Source organism: Wolffia australiana, chromosome 17 (genome assembly GCF_029677425.1).
Source record: "Wolffia australiana isolate 7733 chromosome 17, ASM2967742v1".
NCBI classification, from domain to species: domain Eukaryota; kingdom Viridiplantae; phylum Streptophyta; class Magnoliopsida; order Alismatales; family Araceae; genus Wolffia; species Wolffia australiana.
In genome coordinates, this window is record NC_135851.1 from 1141487 (window position 1) to 1152494 (window position 11008).

General features: G+C 44.8%; 1 protein-coding gene and 1 long non-coding RNA gene across 3 annotated transcripts; one reads left to right on the plus strand and one right to left on the minus strand.

The window, feature by feature from the left end:
- Positions 1-349: 349 nt before the first annotated feature.
- Positions 350-1637, minus strand: LOC144714394 (uncharacterized). Its single transcript, XR_013584344.1, has 2 exons — positions 1211-1637; positions 350-606 (listed from the first exon to the last, which is right to left on the minus strand). It is a non-coding gene; the product is annotated as an uncharacterized LOC144714394 (long non-coding RNA).
- Positions 1638-3713: 2076 nt separating this feature from the next.
- Positions 3714-9679, plus strand: LOC144714335 (hAT dimerization domain-containing protein). 2 transcript variants are annotated; one of them, XM_078589056.1, is made up of 7 exons: positions 3714-3831; positions 4743-6030; positions 7084-7758; positions 7835-7918; positions 8063-8138; positions 8819-9141; positions 9225-9679. In XM_078589056.1, exons 2-7 carry the CDS (start codon positions 4780-4782, stop codon positions 9327-9329), a joined length of 2514 nt encoding a protein of 837 aa, XP_078445182.1. In that variant the 5' UTR covers positions 3714-3831; positions 4743-4779; the 3' UTR covers positions 9330-9679. The 2 variants fall into 2 exon arrangements, with proteins under 2 accessions (XP_078445182.1, XP_078445183.1); XM_078589057.1 differs by lacking the exon at positions 9225-9679 and having other exon boundaries at positions 7835-7931; positions 8819-8957.
- Positions 9680-11008: the final 1329 nt, after the last annotated feature.

Consider the following 11008-nt stretch of genomic DNA (forward strand, 5'->3'; position numbering starts at 1 on the left):
GAGAGAGTGAAAGAGAGAAGAAGATGGAGAGCGTGATGGTGAGTAAGGGAGAGGAAGACAGAGGGAATGAGAGCGATGGTGAGAGTGTGGGACAGTGAATTGTAGAAGGAAAGGGATAGGGAGATAGAGAGATGAAGATAAAGGGGGGATTAAAGACAGAGAGAGTGAGATTTTGATAGATAGAAAGGGGAATAAGAGATAGAGACAAAATCAAAGGATTAGAAGGAGAGAGAGAATCGGAGATAGAAAAAGAGAAGCTCAGCGAATGATAGATAGGGAGAAAGAGATACTTAAGGAGAGAGAAAGATGGAGAAAACTGGAGACAAAGTTAGGAAATGAGAGAAAAGTAGAGAGGAGCAATAACTGTCTTCAAAATAAGTGGGGTACACCATGTCTATTTTGAAGAGTAGGACTCATTTTTTAAGGAAAATAACTGTCTTCAAAATTGAAGTCCCTCTGCAGACCCAAACCTTCAAAATTCCAGTCAGATTTCTGGCTGGGTATGTTGAGCTGCAGAACTAGTTTTCCGCCTCCTGGCCGAGTATATCCTTCGACGATGGTTGAATCCAGAGTAGCGCCCTCAGTCTGATGACGAGCCCTCCTGTTCTGCACATGTAAAGAAAGAGATCTCAATCTGCCCTCAGTCAGATTTCCCTGCTTTCTACCCTGCTCAATGCATTTCCCTTCATATTCGTAGAGCCACCAGAAGCGGAGATCTCGAGCCGCTGCTTTGCAATTGTAAGGACAGTATCCTCGGAGATTTCAACTCGACGCTGAATTCTTACCTTTTTCATTGCCCTTCTCCTGCGCAGTTGACAGGGAGGCGTACGAAGCTCACAAGGTGCACTCACGCGGTCCACATATATCTGCCTCTGTCCACCAACATATCTAATCAATTCATTCTTCTCCGCTTCTGTTGAAACTAGATTCATAAAATCTAGTTTCAACAGAGGATGATGAAATCAGAAATTTTCACCATCATGCAAGCCGCAGACGATGTTGATGACGACTTTGTCGAATGAAGATGAACATAAGGGGGAAAAAGAAAGAGGCAGACATCTAACAAATGACTCACAGGAACGGCAGAGGAAGTCAAATTTCCCAGAGAATAATCACCCCAGTTCCAACTTCCAAGCAAATGCATTGATTGAAAAAGCTAAAACGAGACATACAAGATAGATTTTTCCCGCAATCAAAAGGGCGAGGATACCTTAAAATGTCCGGAAGCTCCGTGATTGAGAGAGCAGAGAGCAGAGAGAGGCGAGACTAGAGAGTAGAGAGAATGAGAGAGAGACTCGAGAGAGCTTTCTACAGGCCGTCATCGAGTAAGAGGCGAATTAGAGGCGTGTCTACAGGCCGCCGTCGAGACTCGAGAGAGCTTGAGAGAACGAGAAAATGAGGTAGAGTGGGGGGAGGCAAAGCGGGAAGTGTTCCTTCTAAGTTCTAAGTTTGCTAATTTGTATAAAATACTTTAAAAATAAATTCGCACAAATCGAACAGAGCGAACCGCACACGGGTGTGTGCGAAGTTCTGTTCGTTTCCAGATTTGTTCTGTTAAGAAATCCGAACAGAACAAACAATTCGCTCATTCGCACCAAACGAACAGAACTACCATGTCTAGCCCTAATCATAGGGCCGTTGCCCACGAGACCCGCCGCAGCAGCGGGCGGCGAGAACCGCCTGTCTCCTCGCGATTATAGTTCTGGATCGTCTGGGACGTGGATGAAGGACGGGACGGGACGAATTTCATACTGTCCTACGTCTGATATGAGCTCAGAGATGAAGGATGGGATGGTTTTTCGACCACCAACAAAAAAGCCGTCCCGTCCAATAATCTCGGGACGGTTTTTTGTTCTATCTAGTCCTCCCGGGATGAATTTGTGTCCCACACGAAATTACCATTATATATTTTTAGTATTTTTCGTCGCGGGATGATTTTTTCGTCTCGGGATGAAAATATCGTCCCGTCCGCATCCCTGAACTATACTCGCGAGGGCTGCCCCATCGGCTTGTGAGGCCACATGGCGAGATCTCGACCGTCAGATGTGAATCCAATTGTTTTTCGTCCACATCCGATGGGCCAGCCCTCCTTCGTCGTCCCTCCTTCGTCTATAAATTTGTCCATATCTTCAGACGGGACGATTTCTTCGTTCCGGTACGAAAAAATCGTCCCGTCCGCATCCCTAAACTATAGTTGCAAGGGCTGGCCCATCGGCTTGTGAGGCTACATGGCGAGATCTCGACCGTTGGATGTGAATCCAACGGTTTTTCGTCCACATCCGTCAGTCCTTCGTCCAAGACCGATGGACGGGACAATTTTTTCATCCCACAGGACGAAATCGTCCCGTCCGGCGGTTTTCGGGACGAATTTTCGTCCCGAAATTCGTCCATATCCTCGGACGGGATGATTTTTTCGTGCCGTCCACGTCCCTAAACTATACTTGAGAGGGCTGGCCCATCGGCTTGTGAGGCCACATGGCGAGATCTCGACTGTCGGATGTGAATATGATGGTTTTTCGTCCACATCCGTCCGTCCTTCGTCCGAGACCGATGGACGGGACGGTTTTTTCGTCCACAGGACGAAAACCGTCCCGTCCGGCGGTTTCCAGGACGAATTTTTGTCCCGAAATTCGTCCATATCCTCGAACGGGACGATTTTTCGTCCCGGGACGAAAAATATCATCCCGTCCGCGTCCCTGAACTATACTCGCGAGGGCTGCCCCATCGGCTTGTGAGGCTACATGGCGAGATCTCGACCGTCGGATGTGAATCCGACGGTTTTTTGTCCACATCTGTCCGTCCTTCCTCCGAGACTGCCGGATGGGACGGTTTTTTCGTCATACGGGACGAAAACCGTCCCGTCCAGCGGTTTCCGGGACGAACTTTCATCCCGAAATTTGTCCATATCCTTGGGCGGGATGATTTTTTTGTCTCGGAATGAAAAAATCGTCCCGTCCGAGGATATGGACGAATTTCGGGATGAAAATTCGTTCCGTAGGATGAAAAAACTGTCCCGTCCGGTGGTCTTGGATGAAGGACGGACGGATGTGGACGAAAAACCATCGGATTCACATCCGATGGTTGAGATCTCGCCATGTGGCCTCACAAGCCGATGGGGCAGCCCTTGCGAGTATAGTTCAGGGACGCGGATGGGACGATATTTTCGTCTCGGGATGAAAAAATCGTCCTGTCCGAGGATATGGACGAATTTCGGGACGAAAATTCGTCCCGAAAATCGCCGGACGGGACGGTTTTCGTCCTGTGGGATCAAAAAACCGTCCTGTTCATCGGTCTCGGACGAAGGATGGACGGATGTGGACGAAAAACTATCGGATTCACATCCGACGGTCGAGATCTCGCCATGTGGCGTCACAAGCCGATGGGGCAGCCCTCACGAGTATAGTTCAGGGACGCGGACGGGACGATATTTTCGTTCCGGGACGAAAAAATCGTCCCGTCCGAGGATATGGACGAATTTCGGGACGAAAATTCGTCCCGGAGACCACCGGACGGGACGGTTTTCGTCCAGTGGGATGAAAAAACCGTTGGGGATTCAGATCTGACGGTCGAGATCTCGCCATGTGGCCTCACAAGCCGATGGGGCAGCCCTCGCGAGTATAGTTCGGGAACGCGGACGGGACGATTATTTCGTCCCGAGACGAAAAAATCGTCCCGTCCGCTTCCCTGGAATATACTCGCGAGGTCTGCCCCTTGGGCTTGCGAGGGCTGCCGTCGTCGCCGCAGAGGCCGCCAACCCAGCCGTCGCCGCCCGTCCCCTTTGCTGAGGGCAGATATATAAGAGCCGAAACTGCTCAGAGCATTCCATCCGGCGTAAGCATCTGGATAATCTGGAATGCGACATGGCATACCTTCGCTTGGGGATTATTTTCAGTATCATTATCCTTCATCCGTGCTAGAAATAGCTACCGAATTCGTGTTACGGACTTTTATTTTCGGTTTCGGTTTTTGTACAAATTGCTCACGAATAGCGATTGTTCCCCTCCCGTTGATCCGCAGCAATTACACACTGGATCCGCAGCGTGCTTCGTATATTTTCATTATTTTTTTTACTTTGCTTGCATCACGTGCGCAATTGCTACATATCTATGGTGTAACACGAGCTGTTCGATCCTAGCATGTCGTGTTAGATCACAATCTTTTTTTCTTCTTTTCCAACTCTGATACAGACCTAAAGTAAGGTCTCTGTAAATCTTTTCTTTGATAAGTCTAGCGGAAATGTACTCATGAGATGGCAACTTCTTAATGCTTTAATCTGTAGATAAAATAAAAGTTACTAGCGATGAAAACTTTGATGTTCTGTAAATGATTTAAATTAGAAAACAATTCTGTGAAAAAAAAACTGTTTTCCTTTCTTTCAAAAAAAATTATCCTTCAGGTTGTTCGAACATTTTTTTGCTATTTCCTTTCTCATTGCAACATTTTTGGCTCAAGACCTTAGTTTTGATGTTTTGTGATATAGACGGCTGGGACAGTATTCTTTTCAGTGAGGCGTCTTCTCTTTGACGACCCTCTTTGACGCGATATCATCTTTTTCGTCCCTGTCATGAATCTAATCATTTAAATTCCTACTACGGATCATCATTATGCATCTGCAGATTGTTTAATAATCCCAATCCACCGTCAGAATGTGTGTATATCTATTCATTTGCAGAACATCAAAGTTTTCATCATTATTAACTTTTTTTTATCTGCGGATGTTTAACCAGAGAAGTATATTTCAGTGTATGTTATCTCCTGCATGAACTTCCTTAGAAGAGCATGGCACCGCCTCGGTCATCTGGATCTACTGACCCTGGATGGGAGCACGGCATCTCCCAAGATGAGAAGAAAAAAAAGGTAAAATGCAACTATTGTGGAAAAGTGGTAAGCGGCGGAATCTACAGATTAAAACAACACTTGGCAAGAATCTCCGGCGAAGTCACATTCTGCAGAAAAGCTCCAGAAGAAGTCTGTATAAAGATGAAAGAAAACTTGGTGGGCTCACAGGCGATCAAGAAACATCGTCGTTATGAGGATGATGACCGAGCATCGTTTGATTTGCCATCAAATGATGATAATGAAGAGACTGACGAGCCAGGAGACTCTAAGGTAAAGGAAGGAGAATCAGATAAATGCTCAATTATCTGCGCCACCCCACTTCGATCGCCGGGTTATGTGGATCCTGGTTGGGAGCACGGTGTTGCCCAAGACGCGAGGAAGAAGAAGGTGAAGTGTAATTATTGTGAGAAGATTGTTAGCGGCGGCATCAACAGATTTAAGCAACATCTAGCGCGAATTCCGGGGGAGGTGTCATCTTGTAAGATGGCCCCTGATGAAGTCTACCTCAAGATGAAAGAAAACATGAAATGGCACAGGACTGGGAGAAGACAGCAGTCTGAATCTGAGTTGAACTCTTTTCTAGACAACTCTGATCATGATGAAGCTGGAGAGGAACTTGCCAATGGGGGGACGGAAGTAGGACATCTTCTTGGTGATCAGCTCTTGGTCCCTCACAAAGGACGCAAGAAACGATTAAGCAACTGCTCTGATCCTGAGACAAATCATCTGAAGTCTCAGAGGCAATTGACAGTGTCAGAGAGCAAGAAGAATTGTGACGATGATGTGATTTTGGCCATCTCCAAGTTTTTCTATCACTCGGCCGTCCCTCTTGGCGCTGCAAACTCCCCATATTTCCATCAGATGTTGGATTTGATCAGCCAAAGGGGCCCTGAATGGAAATGTCCCTCTTTGCATTTGCTCTCTGGCCCTCTTCTTCAGGAAAAAAGGGCCATGATCAAGGGGCAGCAGCTCGAGACGAGGGCCACTTGGATGGTCACGGGCTGCACCATATTGGCCGAGCGGTCAACTGATTTGGATGACCCAAATGGTCTCAAGTTTTTTGTGTCCTGTCCTCGGGGCACTTCCTTCATCTCGGCTGTCTCTGGATCAGACATTGCAGAGGACCCTCATGGTGTCTTTAAGTTTCTGGACAAGATTGTCGAGGAAGTTGGCGCAGAGAATGTTGTGCAGGTGGGTCACTAATCTCTCTCTTTCTCCCTCTCTCTCTCTCTAAATTTCCCATTTATATCTCTATATGTTGACCAAGGATAATGTTATACAGATGGGCAACAAATATCTGCTTCTCTCTCTTTCTCTAGATTTTCCCCTGGTAATGCTTATCGTTGGCAGGAAAGAGAATGTTGTGTAGATAGGTAGTAAAGCTCTCTATTAGACTCTGATATATCTCTAGATGTTCTCCACATAATATCATTCTGAGGTGGGCAAGGAGAATGTTGTGCCGAGGGGTAATAAATCATCTCTCTCTCTCTGTGGATTTTCCCCACATGATATCACTCTGAGGTGGGCTAGGATAATGTTATGCAGATGGGCAACAAATATCTGTCTCTCTCTCTCTCTAGATTTTTCTTTGGTAATGTTTATCGTTGGCAGGAAAGAGAATGTTGTGTAGATAGGTAGTAAATCTCTCTATTAGACTCTGATATATCTCTAGATGTTCTCCACATAATATCATTCTGAGGTGGGCAAGGAGAATGTTGTGCCGAGGGGTAATAAATCATCTCTCTTTCTCTCTGTGGATTTTCCCCACATGATATCGCTCTGAAATGGGCTAGGATAATGTTATGCAGATGGGCAACAAATATCTGTCTCTCTCTCTCTCTAGATTTTTCTTTGGTAATGTTTATCGTTGGCAGGAAAGAGGATGTTGTGTAGATAGGTAGTAAATCTCTCTATTAGACTCTGATATATCTCTAGATGTTCCCCACATAATATCACTCTGAGGTGGGCAAGGAGAATGTTGTGCCGAGGGCTAATAAATCACTTCTCTCTCTCTCTCTGTGGATTTTCCCCACATAATATTGCTCTGCAGGGGGGTTGTAAGTCTCTCTGTCATACTCTGCATCTCTCTCTAGATTTTTCCCATGCAACGTTGTTCTGGTGTGGGCATGGGGAGTGTCATTCAGATGGGAAGTAAATTTCTCTTTGTATATCACTCTCTAGATTTTCCCCTGATCGCATTATTCTTAAAAGCTCATTGAAACAAGATGGCTCTTCTCATGGCAGGTAGTGACAGAGAATTCTCCTCTGTTCAGAGCTGCGGGAAAACTACTTGAGGAGAAGATGAAGAACCTGTTCTGGATGCCATGCGCAGCTTACTCAATGGATCTTGTGTTGGAGGACTTCCTCAAGATAAACTACGTAAATGAAGGCGTGGTCAAGGCCCAGAAGATTACCCAGCTCATCTACAACCATTCTTGGTTGCTGAATCTCGCCAAGGACTTCACTTCAGGAGACGAGCTCGTCTCTCCTGCCACAACCCGGTCTGCCTCTACCTTCGTCACACTCGGGCGACTTCTAGATTGCAGAAGTGCCCTGAAGAGACTGTTTCAGTCCAGCAACTGGATCTCCTCTAGATTTTCCCATGATTGTGAGGGCCAGCGAGTACAAAACCTTGTCCTCGACCTGTCCTTCTGGAAGGCAATCCAGTCCATAGCCAAAGCAGTGGACCCTGTTCTGCAGATGCTGCTCAAGCTGGACCGTGATGGTGGCATCCCTCTACATCGAGTGTTCTACGACCTCCATCAGGCCAAGCTCGCCATCAAAGAAACCCATGATGGCGAGGCCGTACCTTTTATCGCGGCCTTTGACAGCCACCTTGGCTCCCTCCTTCACCATCCCCTCTCTGCTGCTGCCTACTTCTTCAACCCGTCCTTCCGCTATCGCCCCAACTTCCTTCTGGTTAGTGGGTCTGCTATGAGATCAAGTTTTAGAAGCTTTTTGTGTAATTTTTCCATGGTCTTTCATCTTTTTGCAGCTTCCGGAGATCGTGTGTGCCGTCAATGAGTGCATCACCCATATGGAGCCTGACAGCGGGAGACGGGTCTCGGCCTCGATGCAGGTCCAGAAACAAGGCATCTTTTTTTCCTCATTTCCCTTCCCACAAATCCGTATTCTTTCTTATTTATTTTTCCAATCGGGTGAGCATTTTTTACTGCAACATAAGACTAATGCGAGACAATTTTTTTCTTCATTTTTGCAACAGATCGTAGATTTTGTCTCTGCCAAGGATAACTTTGGCACTGAGCTAGCCGTCAACACAAGGACCCAGCTTGATCCAGGTGAACATGTAGTCCCTAGTTCATTTATTCAAAGTTATCTTCATGTTACGAAGCCAATGAATCGGAAGATGCATGTTATGAAGCCGACTCTTCTGAATCTAAATGTTAGGAAGTCATTTCAGGTTCAAATAATTCAGCTGATGCTACTCAGTTACAAAGTAAAGAGAGATAGAAACAGAATTAACTTTCATTTTGGCTCGTTCATTGATTCAGATTCATCTTCATGCGATACAAGTCATATTAATTTGAATGTTAGGAAGTCAATTTAGATTCACATGAATTAGGTGATGCTAATCGGTTTTTAGTAAAGAGGGTTAAAAAAAGAATTAGAATTTGTCTCCCCATTATTGTGTGTAACTTTTATTTTGGTTAATTCATCAACTCAGTTTCATCTTCATATTACAAAGTCAGTTCATCTGAAGGATTCATGTTACAAAGTCAATTCATCTGAATCTGTATACCATACTGAAGAATACATGGTTTCCAAAAGTTCGTATTGATTGATAAATAGATAGAAAAAGTGAAGAAAGATTTCTTTTCAGAAAAAAAAGTAAGGAAAGACGAAAAAAAGGAATAACCATTATTCTCTCAATCATTTATTTTCAAAAAAAAAATTCTCTTAATCACGATTTGATTATTTCTCAACTTTCATTTCACGATGGGTCTCCGTTCTACGACAGCGGCGTGGTGGCAGCAGCATGGTGTCAGCTGCCCGGAGCTGCAGAAGATCGCAGTCCGCGTGCTGAGCCAAAGTTGCTGCATTCCCACTAAGCTTGGTCAGAGTTCAGTGGGTCCCACCCTGCGCCGCCGCCACTGCAACCGTCTCGCCCGTAAACTAACCACTGACTTGCACTTCGTCCACTGCAATCTCCGTCTCCACGACTACGAAGTCCCTGCCACCGTCACCGCCAATGCGGCCATCTCCTCTACCGTGGCTGCATCTAGTGATGTCATCTTCCTTGACCACCTGCTCAGCGGCTGGCTCGCCAGCCCCGAGGAACAGGTCTGGACCATCCATCATGATTAGTATGTCAATGATGATGATGATGATGATGATGATGGTGATGGTGATGATGATGGTTTCAGGTGGAGGATGGTGATAGGGAGTCTCCATTTGCGGAGATCGTGGAGCCTCTTGACTTTCAGCATGAGGGCGGAGCTGCCGACATTGACTACTTTGGCAATGGATAAAGAGACAGATATGCCGTCGGCCCGTTTTTCTTTTTGGTATGTATGCATGAATGCGTGCGTGGTGGGCAGCTGAGATGTTGACTGGGTAAGGATGATGATGATGGCGACGAGGTGCTCTTCCGAAGATATACTGACACCGATATCTTCATTCATAATAGAGAGAGAGATAACTCTCTCTCCTCTTATGCTGAGAGCATGATGTTCCTTGCTGCATGCATGTTCGGTCCTGCATCACACCAAATTAAAGAGAGAGAGAGAGAGACTGTGCGGCATGTAGGTTAACTGGAGATGAGTTGTAAAGGAATAACAAACATTTTTAATCAATTTTTTAATATATTTTTTCTTTAATTTGTTGGTGCTTCCTTTTCTTCCGCTCTTTTGGGCACTAGAACATAAGTCACATATCTCTCTAAAACTTTCTCTTTCTCCCTCATCCATTATTCTCCTCCCTCTCTTTGCTGTATGTATGTATGGTTTGGCAGCCCAATGGGCCCCGGCTACATAGACATGGTTGTTCTGTTCTGTTCGTTTTAAATGAACAAAAAATTCGCACAAAAGAACTGCACAGGGCCTTATTCTTTGGTCTGTTCTTTTCTTTTTTTCAAATCCGAACAAAATTCACACATTCGCACAAAACTAGAACAAAATTCGCACAAAGCAAAACAAAAGAACTGCACACGGGTCTGTGCGATGTTCTATTCGAATTGTTTTTTTTTTCTGTTCGGAAAACTGAACAGAACGAAAAATTCTCACAAAACAAACAGAACGACCACGTCTACGGCTACGTGCATGCCCGGCTTGGCTTGCTTTATCAAAATCCAGAGAGAGAAAGAGAGAGCGAGACTGAGGCGCATAAATTACACAAAGCTTATGGCTTGAGAAATAATTTATTTACAACAATATTTTTTATTTGCATTTAGAAAAATTTAATCACTCACTCTCTACAGTTTACATCTCACCCTTTCTTTCCCTGCATCTATTCTGGCTCATCTCTCCTGTGTATGTATCCATGTCTGAGTATGGTGGGTGAAAGATGTGGTATGGCCCAGTGGGCCTAGGCTGCGTGTAGGCAAATGAGAAGAGAGAGATACAGATGTGGATAGATAGATAGATAAAGAGAGATAGAGGGAGATAGAAAGATACATGATATAAACTCTAGCCTTTACCTGAATGTATGGAACAACCCTTTTTGGTCGAGGAAGCGTACTTCTCACTTGTTGGTACTATTACCCTCAAATTTGCTTACTTCAGTCACTGAAAGGCTGGACCTCACATCTCTCACAAAAAAAATCACTCTCGCAAGTGTGAAGATAAAACCTCAAGGTTGTTGTTAAGCCGCACGGTCAACCTATGTTTTTATAGAAAGTAACTAAATCTGATACAAAACAATAAAATTATTTTTATTATTTTTTTGGTTTTTATTTCTTCTCCTTTTATTATTTATCATTTTTTTGGGTAAAGGTGAACAACAAAGTTAAATAGAAGAATTTCTTCTGAGAGAGATAGAGATAGATATATAGAAAGAGAGATGAATAGACAGAGAATAGTAAATATGGCTATATAAAGAGAGATAGAAAAAGATAGAGATAAAGGGATAGTGTGAGGGAAAAATATAGAACTAGATAGAAAGAGATACATAGAGAGTGGGTGAATGAAAGTTAGAGAGATATAGAAGGAGA

Excerpts from the sequence above, each read along its gene's own strand:
- LOC144714335 (XM_078589056.1), top strand. The coding sequence starts at position 4,780 with ATGGCACCGCCTCGGTCATCTGGATCTACTGACCCTGGATGGGAGCAC. Across the intron at positions 6,031-7,083 it reads GCGCAGAGAATGTTGTGCAG|GTAGTGACAGAGAATTCTCC; the intron begins GTGGGTCACTAA and ends TTCTCATGGCAG. Across the intron at positions 7,759-7,834 it reads ATCGCCCCAACTTCCTTCTG|CTTCCGGAGATCGTGTGTGC; the intron begins GTTAGTGGGTCT and ends ATCTTTTTGCAG.